Source organism: Schistocerca nitens, chromosome 3, assembly GCF_023898315.1.
Source record: "Schistocerca nitens isolate TAMUIC-IGC-003100 chromosome 3, iqSchNite1.1, whole genome shotgun sequence".
NCBI lineage: Eukaryota > Metazoa > Arthropoda > Insecta > Orthoptera > Acrididae > Schistocerca > Schistocerca nitens.
Genome location: NC_064616.1, coordinates 962,801,374 through 962,815,645, shown reverse-complemented (window position 1 = coordinate 962,815,645; position 14,272 = coordinate 962,801,374). Strand labels below are relative to the sequence as shown.

The 14,272-nt window shown below is 36.5% G+C and overlaps 1 protein-coding gene across 1 annotated transcript in view; it reads left to right on the top strand.

The window, feature by feature from the left end:
• Positions 1-14,272, top strand: part of LOC126249030 (monocarboxylate transporter 3-like) — a 405,178-nt gene that overhangs the window by 353,054 nt on the left and 37,852 nt on the right. Inside the window, exon 6 of the mRNA XM_049950639.1 lies at positions 11,116-11,332. Coding sequence (XP_049806596.1) covers positions 11,116-11,332 — 217 coding nt within the window. The remainder of the gene's footprint in view (positions 1-11,115; positions 11,333-14,272) is intronic.

The window sequence follows — 14,272 nt, the reverse complement described above, 5'->3', positions numbered from 1 at the left end:
CACACTTAAGTGCTTGGTAGCCAGTATAGATGTAAATCTAAAAATCGCTGCAGGTCTTCAGCCTGAAAAATATTTCTTTTAATTCACAATTTGAGCAATCTTTAATGATTCTCCAAAGGCCTTCTACCAACTTGTTGACTAATTTATAATGTTAGAAGGGATTCTAAATGTGACAGTAATTAGGCCCCCTAAGAATTTTTTCCTTAAGTGTGTAATACACTGAAGAGCCAAAGAAAATGGTACACCTGCCTTATATCGCGTTGGGCCCCCATGAGCACACAGAAGTGCAGCAACACAATGTGGCATAGACTTGAGTAATGTCTGAAGTAGTGCTGGAGGGAACTGACACCATGAACCCTGCAGACCTGTCCACAAATGTGTAAGAGTGTGAGGGAGTGGAGATCTCTTCTCAACAGCTTGTTGCAAGGCATCCCACATATGCTCAATAATGTTCACGTCTGAGAAGCTTGGTGGCCAGCAGAAGTGTTTAAACTCAGAAGAGTGTCCGTGGAGCAACTCTGTAGCAATTCTGGATGTGTGGGGTGTCACATTGTCCTGCTAGTATTGCCCAAGTCCATTGGAATGTAGAATGAACATGAAGAGATGCAGGTGATCAGACAAGATGCTTACATATGTGTCACCTCTAAGAGTCATATCTAGACGTATCAGGGGTCCCATATCACTCCTACTGTACATGCCCCACACCATTACAGAGGCTCCACCAGCTTGAAAAGTCCCCAGCTGTCATGCAAGGTCCATGGACTGATGAGGTTGTCTCCATAACTGTACACATCCGTTGATACAACTAGAAATGAGACTCGTCCTACCAGGCAACATTTTTCCAGTCATCAACAGTCCAATGTTGGTGTTGATGGGCCTAGGCAAGAAGCATCTGTTGAGCAGTCATCAAGGGCTCTGAAAGCCCATATCGATGATGTTTCATTGAATGGTTTGCATGCTGACACTTATTGATGGTCCAGCATTGAAATCTGCAGCAGTTTGCGGAAGGGTTGTTGCACTTCTGTCACATTGCATGATTCTCTTCAGCCATTGTTGGTCCCGTTCTTGCAAGATCTCTTTCCAGCCACAGGGATGTCAGAGATCTGATGTTTTACCAGATTTCTGATATTCACGGTACACTTGTGAAATGATCATATGGGAAATTCCCCATTTCATCGTTACCTCAGAGATGCTGTATCCCATTGCTCATGCGCCGACTGTAACACCATGTTCACTCACTTAAATCTTGATAACCTGCCATTGTAGCAGAAATAAATGATCTAACAACTGCGCCAGACACTTGTTGTCTTATATAGGGTTGCCGACTACAGTGCCATATTTTACCTCTTTACATATCTCTGTATTTAAAAATGCGTGCCTATACTAGTTTCTTTTGCACTTTAGTGTACATTTCTGGTATGTACGTAAGTCACTTTCATAACTGATATTTAATAATTAGTTTTTATGCAGACTATACTTCATGGAAAATGGATAATGTTATTATACTAGACAGTAACTAAAATAAAATGCTATGTACAGATGCGATATTTTAGAATTGAGTCTCAGGTTAAAACAGGAATTCAGTTCATCAGATAAAATTAGAAAATGGTTTGATTCATCACTCAGAACTAATTAATTATGCTTGGTCCACCTCACAGCAAACCAAATACTGGTGACAAAAGTATCATAAAAAAATAACTTGTAAGTGCTTTTTATGACACATGTGGCATTTACTAGCAAATCTCTTGGAGGAGCTGTTAATTATACAGTATCAAAGGAAACTATATGTTAGCCACAAAACTGATATTTCTTCCATTTTATCTTTTCTCTCTCCATTTGTGAATTTCAACAAAATCTTAGAACATTTATGACAAAAAAATCTTCTCCTTTGTATGCTTATTAACTCATATGTTTACACATGTTTCACACATATTATCAACATTACTATGAAAATTTCATCCTTCAGAACCTGTTGCCTTTTGTGTGCTAAATGATTATTTTATTTTCTTCATTCGTTGGCATCTTTTTGGAATGTAAACCTGGTTCTGCAAGTTGTTATGGTGCCACTGCTTAATGGGTCTATAGCATGTTAATTAGCCAGCATGCTTGAAACTTTCAAAACTGCATTAATATGGAAACTGTTATAATATTAGAATAATAATAATAACTGGTAACATTTTGTGTGTGAATGTCATGCCAAGTGTGTTCAAATATAATTTTGTGTTTATTATTTTGTTAATGGCTAGCATTTCCTTCATGCTCATCTTCATTCCTCCATGAACTTCCTCTTCCCTAAATTTACACTCTGCAATTCACACTTAAGTGCCTAGCAGAGGATTCGCTGGACCACTTTCACTCTATTTTATTACTATGCCACTCTCAAACAGCATGTGGAAAAAACAAACTCTTAAATCTTTCTGTGGGAGTTCTGATTTCTCTTATTTTATTACAATGATAATTTCTGAGTATGTATGTGGCAATCAACAAAATATTTTTGGATTCAGAGGAGGATGTTGGAAATTGAATTTCATGAAATGATTTCACTGAAATGAAAAATGCCTTTATTTTAATGATTTCCACCCAAACTTGATATCATACTCAGGTCACTATCTCCACTATTTTGCAGCAATAGAAAATGAGCTGCCCTACTTAAAACTTTTTTGATGTCCTCTGGCAGTCCTATCTGATAAGGATCCCATATCACACAGCAATTCTAGCAGAGGACAGAGGAGCGTTGTGTGGCCAGTCTCTTTAGTAGTCCTGTTGTGTCTTTTAAGTGTTCTGCCAATAAAATGCACTCTTTGCTTTTTCTTCCCCTCAACATTACTCTGTGTGATCATTCCAATTTATGTTATTCATAATTGTAATTTCTAGGTATTTAGATAGATTTTCAGCCCTTACATTTATGTGATTTATCAAGTAAATGAAGTTTAATGGATTCCTTTTAGTACTCATGTGGATGACCTCACAGTTTTCACTATTTAGGGTCACTTGTCACTTTTTGCACCTACAGATATCTTGTCTAATTCATTTTGCAATTGGTTCTGATGCCTTTACTATCTGGTAAATGACAGCATCATCTGGAAACAATCTAAAAGGGCTGCTCAGCTTATCTCCTAAATCATTAGACTAGGACCATCGGAGGGTCTGTAACACTTCCTTGGGGGGATGCTAGATGTCACTTCTGTTTCACTAGATGTCTTTCTATCAGTTACTATGAACCATGACCTTTCCAGCAGGAAATCATGAATTCAGTCACACAAGTGGGATGATACACCATAGGCATGCAATTTCATTAGAAGTCACTTGTGTGGAACAGTATCACAATCCTTTAGGAAATCGATAAATGTGGAACCAAATAGAGATCCCCTGCCCATAGCATTCATTATTTTCTGAGAATAAAGAGCTACTTTATCCTGAGTATTCATCCATCTTTTCTCCCTACCATCACCAACTTCTTCTCCTTCTGAAGAATGAATCAGCAGTCCCAAAAGCTAAGCTTAATATATTGTTTGTCTGTTTCTATTGGCCAAACCACAAAATTCTTTATTCTAAATGTAAATACTGTACAGTTCATGTTTCTTTATGTGACTTGATCATTATTTCACTTTACTTTCATGCATGAAGCTACACAATAAAGCTTGATTTTGTAAGTAATAATTAACTTTAAATTATATCTGCAACAAATTTTAATGAAAAAAGTCTCTTTCTTCTGCTTTGCTTACTGGAATACTTTGGAAGACGGCAAGTAAGTGGCTAACATCATCAGAAGTAGAATTTTCATCTTCCAGTTCACATATATCTATGTATATTTAACAAGAAGTTGTATGGCATATTACTAAATCAAAATATTAGCAAGGTAGTTATGTGAAAAGAATCATGTTTGATATTTAGCCCTGGACACAAGTATGCTCATGTATGAAAGTTTCTACTTATAGTATAAGGCATTCAGAGTAAAATAAAGGGATGTTTTGAACTAAATCACAGAATTTTCTTGTCCAGTTACCTCAGAGTTTTCTGTTGTGACATCTTTGAGTGAAATTTACCTGGTATTCAAGCTATGAAACATTTGAATGTAAATGTGAACTTTAAAAGAGTAGCACCGTCTTTTTTGTCAGGATATGACTGATTACTGGGAGCCAAACTAGATGGAGGTTCAGATGTAAAAATGCAAGAAATAATTGACAATGTTGATAGTAAAGCACTACACCTCTGAGCAAGAATTACAGACTGGGAGGGAAAGAGACTATCTAGCACCAGTCTCTTCAACATTAAGTTTTTAATTTTTAAAATGAAATAAAAAATGTTGGAGGAAAGTGGTGGTGATGGGCATAGGTAGTCTCCACTTCTTTTCAACTTTTTAATTCTGGCCAAGAGTGAGAGGGTGTTGTACTATCATTATTTTCAATTTCCCACATTTATGCATGAAATAAGACACAGAAAAAAATGTAAAAACCTGTCTTGCTGTGCAACAGTTCATATCCAAATACACAAAAATGTAGCATTCTGATTTGCATGAGCTGATTACTAAGGTAGACAACTGCTATTCACCAGAATGAATTTTTCACTCTGCAGCGAAGTATGCTCTGATATGAAACTTCCTGGCAGGTTAAAACTATGTGTCACTCTGGGACTTGAATGCAGGGCCTTTGCTTTTTGTAGCCAAGTGCTCTATCAAGGGCTGAAAGTTACACAGGAGAACTTCAGTGAAGTTTGGAATATTGGAGATGAGGTACTGGTGGAAGTAATGCTGTGAGGGTGGGTCATGAATTGTGCTTAGGTAGCACAGTCAGTAAAGCAGTTTCCTGTGAAAGGCGAAGGTCGTGGGTGAGAGTCCCAGTTCGGCTCACAGTTTTAATCTGCCAAGAAGTTTGATATCAGTGCACACTCTGCTGGAGAGTGAAAAATTCATTTTGGAAATAATCAGCAGGCTATGGCTCAGCTATATCTCCACAATACCCTTTCTTCCACAAGTGCTGTTACTATTCTGTTGTTTTATTATTATTTTATTTTCCAAGAAAAATTTTGTGTGGGACAACAGCAAGTTGAAACATGGCTTGTAGACCTGTAGTCTTACATCACAATTGAAAGAGCTCAGTTTTTGAAACACCTGTTTGTTATACGTTATACATATTCCATAGAACTTGGTTTTATAATCTAGTGCTAATGATTTTTATACAAAGAGTTTCATTCATTTTCATTTCAGTTGCTTGTGTGTCAGGCATATTTATGATATGCACTGGGACAGTTTTGATTTTGCATCCCTTGCACATCTGTTTTGTAATAGTTTCAGTTGTGACTAACTCTGTCGAATGAAGTTCCTTTATGACATTTCTTGTACTATATGCTGGTACTGGTGTTCTTACTTCATTCTTATAATTTATGTAACTCAAGAAAGAAATGATTTCAGCATGAATCCTGATGGAATCTGTGTTCAGTGTTTCCTCATGCTGAATGTAATGTTACTTGTGTACCTTGTAGAGCTAATATTTATTTTACTTTATTTAGATAAAGGTCTACAAAAGTGAACAGCATGTTCTTGAAGTTCTACTAAAGCTTGTTCTAATTCCTTCCTCCTCTACCTCATGTGCATACTTGACCATGTATTTTGTCAGCTTGCTAAGGCAATTATAAAAGCCATATTCCATTATATATTTTAATGTCGTATAGTGTTTCAGTCCACAGAAGCGAGGGCAGTACAATAGTTTACACAATTTTAGGAAGTTATACTGATGGCAGTGTAAGTAATTTCTTCTTCTAATAATTTCCGGGTATGCAGCCGGAATATCGTGGCAGAATGTCGACGGGATCCGGCTGCATACCCGGAAATTATTAGAAGAAGAAATACGCCGGGAAAATTTCAGAAGTCACATTAAGTAATTTCTTATTTTTGAACATACTTTTACATGACATTTTACAACTGAGAATTCTGAAGGACGAATAATCGATTTCAGTGCTTGAGTGACACACCACTCAATATATTTTTCCATATATTAGGAAATAGGGATACACTATTTCATTTATTTATTCGTCCAGAAAGTCTTTCTAACTTGTGGGACACAGAACAAACACAACACAACAGTAAAAATACAGTATTTTTTCAGTAGCTACATAAATTTTAGCTTTACATGCAAAAGAGCTTGCACCAGTTGCAGTAACTGCACTGTCTTGTTTCAAGTCTGTTGTATCTCAGATGTTCGAAAAATTCTGCTACTGAGTAGAAGTAATGATCACACAAGAATGCCCTAATATGAGAACTGATCATAATTCAGAATCTGTGACAATGTTCTTGTTGAATAAATCAATTTTCTCAGATTTTGGCACAAACAATCAATGTGATGTTCCCAAATCAAGGGAGGCAATTGTGTCTGTACCATCATCAGAGACACTATCCTATAAAACTCCATCAAGCTGGTGGTTTAGTTGAAAGTTGTTTTGCTGAGATTTGTGCTTAAGTGATTACTTTTGAAATATTTCGTCAACTCATTTAAGGCACTAGAATAATTCAGCACCAGATCATTTTCATTTTGTCCCCAGCTATCACCTGTTGTGTGTCATCTGCATAGCTATTATCTTGCTACTATGCCCTGCAGGTAGATCATTAACAAATAGTATGAACAATGAGAGTCCCAGAAATGACTCTTGGACAAACCACACATTATTTCTTAATAATGGTAGCCTTTCTGTGTTCAGTTTATGTAACCTGTTATCTGCCCTTTAAGAATGACTGTAGGAGACTTTCAGCTGTTGCTCTGATACCGTTATTTTTCAATTTATTAAACAGCTGCTCATGGGAAACTGTATCAAATGCACATGATATATGCAGGAACAAACAAGTCTTTACCAATGTAATTTCAGTAATCTTGTATGTGTTAAACCTCATATGGAGGATGAAGTTGAGTAACTTTATCTAAAAACATGCTGTTTTCTCTTAACACTCTTTCTTTGATAAGAAAGTTTTCTAAGCTCACTGCAGTAATTTATTTAAATGATCATAGAGCAGATGTACAAGAATGGAAAGGGGTCAATTTATTTTTTTGTTCAGTCAGCAACTGAACTTGGTGAAAATAGCATTCTTGAAATGTTTACAAATCTGTTTAAAATGATTGTATTTGTAGTCAGCACATGTTTTATTATATAAAATGATAAGTTTTTGGAAGTAAGTTAAAAGCATATACATGAATTATCATTGTGCCTTTATTTTCACACAATTTTATTTAATCTGTAGAAAATTACTGAAAATACTGTGTCAGTGTAGATATAGATGTTCTTACTGAAATAATTTATAGGAGCAAACAATGAAAAACCAAAGCAGAGACTAGTTTTTGGATTGTCTCTATGCAAGAAAAATAACTGCAACTCTCTTTACAATTGTCATTTCAAATGTATTCATAAGTTGCATAATAAATGCACTATTATGAAGCATTTATGTTTATGACAGTTTTGTAAACACACAACAGCTGACACATAGTTGAGTCTTGTGTGAAAGCTCTGTTTCTTGAACAACACTGCAGAGTAATGGTACTTGAATTAGCTAGCATTGTGATACATTATGAAAGTGTCAGGAACAACATGAGAAGCACAAATTGGTGGATATCTATTACCCACAAAATGAAGAGTTGGATAAATCTGTTAACAGGCTCAATAGGAGAGTAGGCTGAGTTGGACCCAATGACCACACAGTACTGGGTGATTTAAATGTTGATGCATATTCATGTACTATTAGTAATTTAATATTATCTGATATGTTGAATTCATATAATCTGGGAAACATAGTAACTTCAGACACCAGAATAACATTGTTAACCTCCAGTAGGATAGACTACACAGTAATTAGGAAATATGATAAAGATAGTAATGAGTTAAGTAACCTGGAATTCCACTACTCTAGTCATTATAGCTAGCAAATTAGGAACAAAGGAGGAAGCATCAAACTATGGACCAATATCACTGATTCCAACACTTATTCTGTTTTTGAGTCTGTGATGCTGGAGCACCATAGTTCCTCTTTCACTTGAGGGGGGGGGGGGGGGGGAAATCCTAACAGAAACCCAAAATGGATTTCAAAAAGATTTCAAGTCTGTAGCCATCAAGATGAAGAAGATAATACTGTTAGAATATTTTTGGATTCCACAAAGGCATCTGAACTGATCAACCTTGCACTGTTCTTCCTCCAGAAATTGCAACAATAATTCAGCAGAAACAAAGTCTAACTACTGCTTACTCAATCACATTAAAAAATAGACCAGTTAAAGAGAACTGGGGCAGTGATTGACTAATAAATGAGATGAATTCTATTCAATTCTGTTGAGGCATTCTGACGTGCTGTCGAATCAATAAGAACATACCGGTACTTGACTTCTAGTCAGTTGGAGAAGAATCAGGTTAAAACTACCAGCAAGATTAGTCAAGCTCAGGCTGAATATCCATGACCTCTAAGTACTGTAAAAGTCATCTGGGCTGTACATTTTCAAAAAAGAATATACCAGTGCCAAACAAAGTTTCAGACCAGAACTCCAAAATCATAGGAAACAAGTCCACAGTCAGTTAGTAGTATGCTTAGCAAAAGCAAGTGGTGTCACATGGAACCTCATTAAGGAATAATGTAAAACACATACTAACACAAAATGGAAGCAATAAATAGTAGACATGAAGGTCAATAGATATAAAACCAAAAAAGTCTGTAAACTTCTTAACAAGCATTTCCTCTCTACAGCTGGCACTATAAGTCGGGACACAAATCTGCTTAGCAACTCAATACACTGCTACACAATGGACAATGGTTTTGAATGAGAGTAAGTAAGAGAACAAGAGATCATAACAATTCTATGACCAAAAAAACAATCACTCAAGTGGTTGGAATGGTCTTCCCAGCACAGTAATTTAACAAAAATGTTGAAACATTTTAGTTCCATCAGTTACATATCTCATCAACTGTAGCATCAAAGAAAGTGTGTTTCACAGTGCACTGAAAAGAAACACAGTGAGACCAACACATATGAAACGGAACAAAGGAGGAAGCATCAAACTACAGACCAGTATCACTGATTCCCATATTTATTGATCTTTTTGATACAGTGATGCTGGTGCAGCTTATTTCCTTTTTCACTTAAAAAAAATTCTCCCAAGAGAAACCCAAAATGGATTTCAAGAAGATTACAACACCACAACAACTGTCACAGACTTTTTTCACAAAGTCTGTAGCTATCTAAATGAAGAAAATAATGTTGTCAGCATATTTTTGGATTTCACAAAGACATTAGATCTGACCAGCCTTGCATTGTTCTTACAAAAACTGGGAGTATGCAGTATCATACACAGAGGTTTTTAACTCCCAAGTTTGTACCTAAAAACCATAAGTAATGCACAAATATAAACTGCCAAAATGAAGTAAGAAACCTCAGCATTCAGTCTATGACTGTAACAATAATGCTGGGCATGCAGCAGAGGTCAGTGGTGAGTGTGCCACAGGGGTCAATACTGAGACCATTTCTATTTCTCATATACATAAATAACAGCGTAAAACCTTCTAATTCCCATTTAATGGTTTATGCTGATAGCACTCCTCTACTGTTTTGTGATGATGATGAGAAGAAGATAACTCCTTTTTCAACACAGGAGACATTAGAAATGACTACATATTTTGGTAACCAAGGCCTAAAATTCAGTACTACAAAATCAGGGCTACTGACATTCAAAGCAGATAACTCATACCACAAATATATAGGAAATATTTGTGAAATTTTGTATACTGACAATGGAGACTGTAAATTCTTTTGTTTGGACTTGAATGTGATACCACCATGTTAACTTTGAACAGAGTGCTGATGCTACAAAAGAGCTATTAGGCTGATACACTATCTGTGATACAGGGAGACTTGCTATTGTGTTATTAAACAAAATAAATATTTAACTGTATACTCTTTGTATGTATATAAATGAATCAGGTTGACACAATACAAGAAATAAGCATAGTTGTTACACATAAAGAACAAAAATTATAGACACAATAGAAAACAGAACACATTTCAGAAAGGCAGTTCAAAAGGCAGAATTTCAGGAGAGAAAGAAAAACAACTAGATAAAAGTGGACCCAAGAATAAAGGGAACAACACTCTAAAAGGATGAAGGAAACTAGGAAACTATGGAAATGTATTACAATGAAGAGTTGCCAGAGTTGATTCATCGTAACCTCCAAATGGGTTATTCGAAAGAAGAAGAAATAACAAAATTAAAACTAACAGATAACAGTTCATATATCGGTGGCTCAATGTGTTACAACAAATTGCTAGAAGCCATAAGAGGACATACTGGGGTGACATTTAAAACCAAATTAAGATTTCTTGTAAATTAATGTCTGTATTCACTGAAGGAATTGTAAGATGCATATGTTATGTATTAATCTTGTGACATTTGCAGAAGTCATAATTTATGACTACACACTGAAATAAATGTGAATAAAGAAAGCTAAGAGAATGTAGGAAGCCAACACTGAAACAGCAGACTGAACAGGGAAATTATGAATTATTTAGTTCTGTTAGTTCATGTATTTGTTTGGCAGTGACACATTTATGATTACAGTATAATTATTACTCAAAATAGAAAATCTGGAACTTCATAAAAATGTTTCTCATCAAATTTCTGAAGGAATGACCATACACAGTATTGAACAATAATCAAAAGGAAAGCAAATCAATGTTCTGTAAATTCCTTCTTCTTTGGTAGACAAAAAACCTAGGATCCCTCAGATTGCCTTGGAAGGACTATTCTACATTTTTCAGTTACTTTGTTAAAACTATAACAAAACTACAGTATGGTATTGTTCAGATTTTTATACTTATTTAAGCATTAATTACTGTATTTCACAATTAAAAGATAGTTAATACAGTCTTTTCACTGTGGATTCAGTTTATACTTCTGATTTACTTCTGTGATTAGATTCTGGTTATTATATTGCAGCCAGTGTATTATCTGAACTGTTAACAATATTTACAAAAATTTCTTTTTAGTTATAACCTCTCTTTCAACAGAAACTATAATTAGGAATACAGTTTAACCTTTGCTGTTTTAAAGCAATGGCTACAGTTTTCTCATACTTGCTTTATTTTATTTCAGGCCCATTCTATAGATTATCATGTATCTGTAAGCCATTTACCGACAAAGCAAGATATTGAAGAAGAGAGAGAATGTCAACTTTGCCCAGAGGCTGTGCAGAGAGCATTAGGTTCTATGCTGGATCTTTCATTGCTTCAGAGCCCATCATTTATGTTGCTTTCAGTGTCTGGTTTCCTTACAATGATGGGTTTTTATGTGCCCTTCATATACATTACAGGTAAAACTTTTCTCTAAATATACTTGCATTCAATTTTTTAAATTTTTAATTAACCAGGACTGATGTATAAATAATCATGTGTGGGTAGGTCGTTTTCATTAATTTTCAAGTGGAGCTTACATAGATTGATTTTCATTCTGTAATGTAATTCTGAAATTGTCTCCAGGTATGGCAAATAAGAAACAGTTACCTCCACTTTTATATCATCATTACATCCCATTAACTGCTGTTATTATCTGGCTCTACTCTTTTTCCCATTCACTTTCCTTTTGGATATCATTTTCCTAATTTTTAGTCACAATGTTATACATAATTATATATAAAAAAGGAAAACCAAGCAGTTTTTCAAGAACCCAGTCTCAAGCCTGTATTTCTACACTATCAAGTTGTAGATGTAGATGTAGGTTAGGCTACCCTAGCTCGCCTTCTGTCTCCAACTCAAATTCTCAACATAGTGCAATATTCACTCACATACAATGAACATTTTTATGTCAAGGACTTACCATCACATGAGATATTTAATGGCATTCAATGAATGGATAAAATCAGCCAATGGCCTGTGTCATATGTATTATACGGGGTGATTTTTTCCACTGTGTACAACCTCTAGGGATTGATCGATGAGAGGATATGGAACAAAAAAGTCTAATGAACTTATGTCCAGAAATGCATGGTTTCCATGCCGGAGACAATTTATTCAATCATACTTTGTTATGAAGACTGCTGTCTAACATGCACTGTACTATGCAGCCACATTTACAGTATGCATGGTTTCCTCCTAGAGGGTGGTACTGTTCCTCATATGTCATGCCCCAACACCCTCTCCTGCCATAGTAATTGATAATATAGTGTCCAATTCACTTCTATTGCTAACTCACTTTGTAGTGGATGTAATACAGCATTGTACACAATGGTTCTGTATTCGAATTGATAGCTTGCTGACATGGAGTTTACATGTGGAAAGGCAAATGGCAACAGGCGGCAGGCAGCAAGGTTGTATCAGGAGACTTGTCCCCACCAACAACAGCCACAGCATTCAGTGTTTGCAACACTGTTTTGCCATTTGTCTGAGGCATGGTCATTTCAGGAAGCAGGAAATTGTGAAGGACATACCCAAAATGTTTGGACACCAGACTTGGAGGAAAATGTGATTAACACTATGGAAGGCAACTGCCATGTCAGTACCAGGCAGATGGCCCACCAGTACAGTGTAAGCCAGATGACTATGTGGAACATTCCCCATGACTACTGTTGTTACCATTTTCACTTACAGTGTGTGCAGGGCTTACTAGGGACAGACTATCCAAATCAGGAGCAGTTTTGCAATTTGTTTCTTCACCAGGCAACCACGATTGTGGGATTTGTGTCATCCAACCTACCCACATGAGACCACCAACTTTTATAACAGTCATAGTATGCAGAACCCCCATGGTATGGTGACAGCAAATCATCAACATCGGTGCAGCCAGAATGTGTGGGCTGGGATAATTGCTGACCATATTTTGGGACCAGTCTTCCTTCCACATCACCTAACAAGAACTATCAACATTTCATGCAGGTGACTTTGCCTCCCCTGCTGGAAGAAATGCCATTGATGATTCATAGGATTATGTGGCTGCTACATGATGGTGCTCCAGCCCACTTTCCTGTTAACATCCGAACACATGTCAGTCATGTATTCTCTGGTTGATGGATCAGATGAGGGGTTCCAGTTGCATGGTCTGCTAATTTACCGGATCTCAACCTGTGCCATTTCTGGTTACGGGGCTATTGTGTATGCAGAGCCTATTCCAGAAGTGGAGACATTGCAGAAGGATATTTATGCTGCCTTTGACGCTGTTCAGATGCTGCATGGCTGTGTGAATGTGCAAGACAGAACATGCTATGACATGCACATGCATGCATTGAGGCACATGGAAACCATTTTCAACACGTACTGTAACTGTGGCTTCATGGTACAGTGTGTATTAGACTGCAGTCTCTGTGACAACGTATGATTGAATAAATGGTCTCTAGAATGGAAACAATGCATTTGCAGACCTAAGTTCATTAGACCTTCTTTGTTCCGTATTCTCTCATCAATCAATCCCTAGAGTTTGTATGTAGTGGAAAAAATTACCCTGTATATGTTAATGTACCTACAGTTGTTAATAAGCATTCTTTTCACTGTCATTCTGGGATTTATTTGAAGTTTATCCTGTAATATTGGCTATTTCATAAAATTTTGCTTTTATGTTACAGTAAACTTTTCGGAATTATATACTGGATGTCCCTCCTTAGTGTTTTCAGATACATCTTCTCTTGTGCTTTAGTAGTTATTTGTTATTTGATTTATGCAGTGGATGAACTGATTCTGCCTGAACAAGCACTACTCATCATGTGTTTCACACAACACCCAGGATTGATGGAAAATTTCTGTTCTTTCTCAAAAACATAATTTTTAAACAGGGCCTTTATGTGGCCAGTCAACAGAGGAGAGTATAGTGCTATATTTGATTTAACAGTACATGTTACCAGGAAAGGAAAAACACTGTAGAGGCTGAGGTGGATGACCTCAACTACGGGTAGTGGAGCTGAGTTGCTAGTGGTCAGGAAGGCTTGTAGTTCACCATCCTAGGTGTGGTTACAATAGTGTGGTGGGTAGATACCAGATTGTTGTCTGATATCCCATCATAAAAGCAGCAATATTAAATATTCTTTTTATTCCCTGCCAAAATACAACAGTCGTGGAAGTACTACACTGCAGCCATTGCCCTCACGCAGGTTGTACTTGGTCACTGAAGTGTTTTTAGCTCAGCAATGGCCTTTTGTTACGACCTTGTGTGATGTCCCCCTGGGCAGTGGAGGATAGCTTGGCAATGTAGTGTGATCAATGGTCCAGTGGTTGAGCTAGATTAGGATCCGTAGGAGGGTGGAGGCACATGCAGCTAGGCTGCCCTG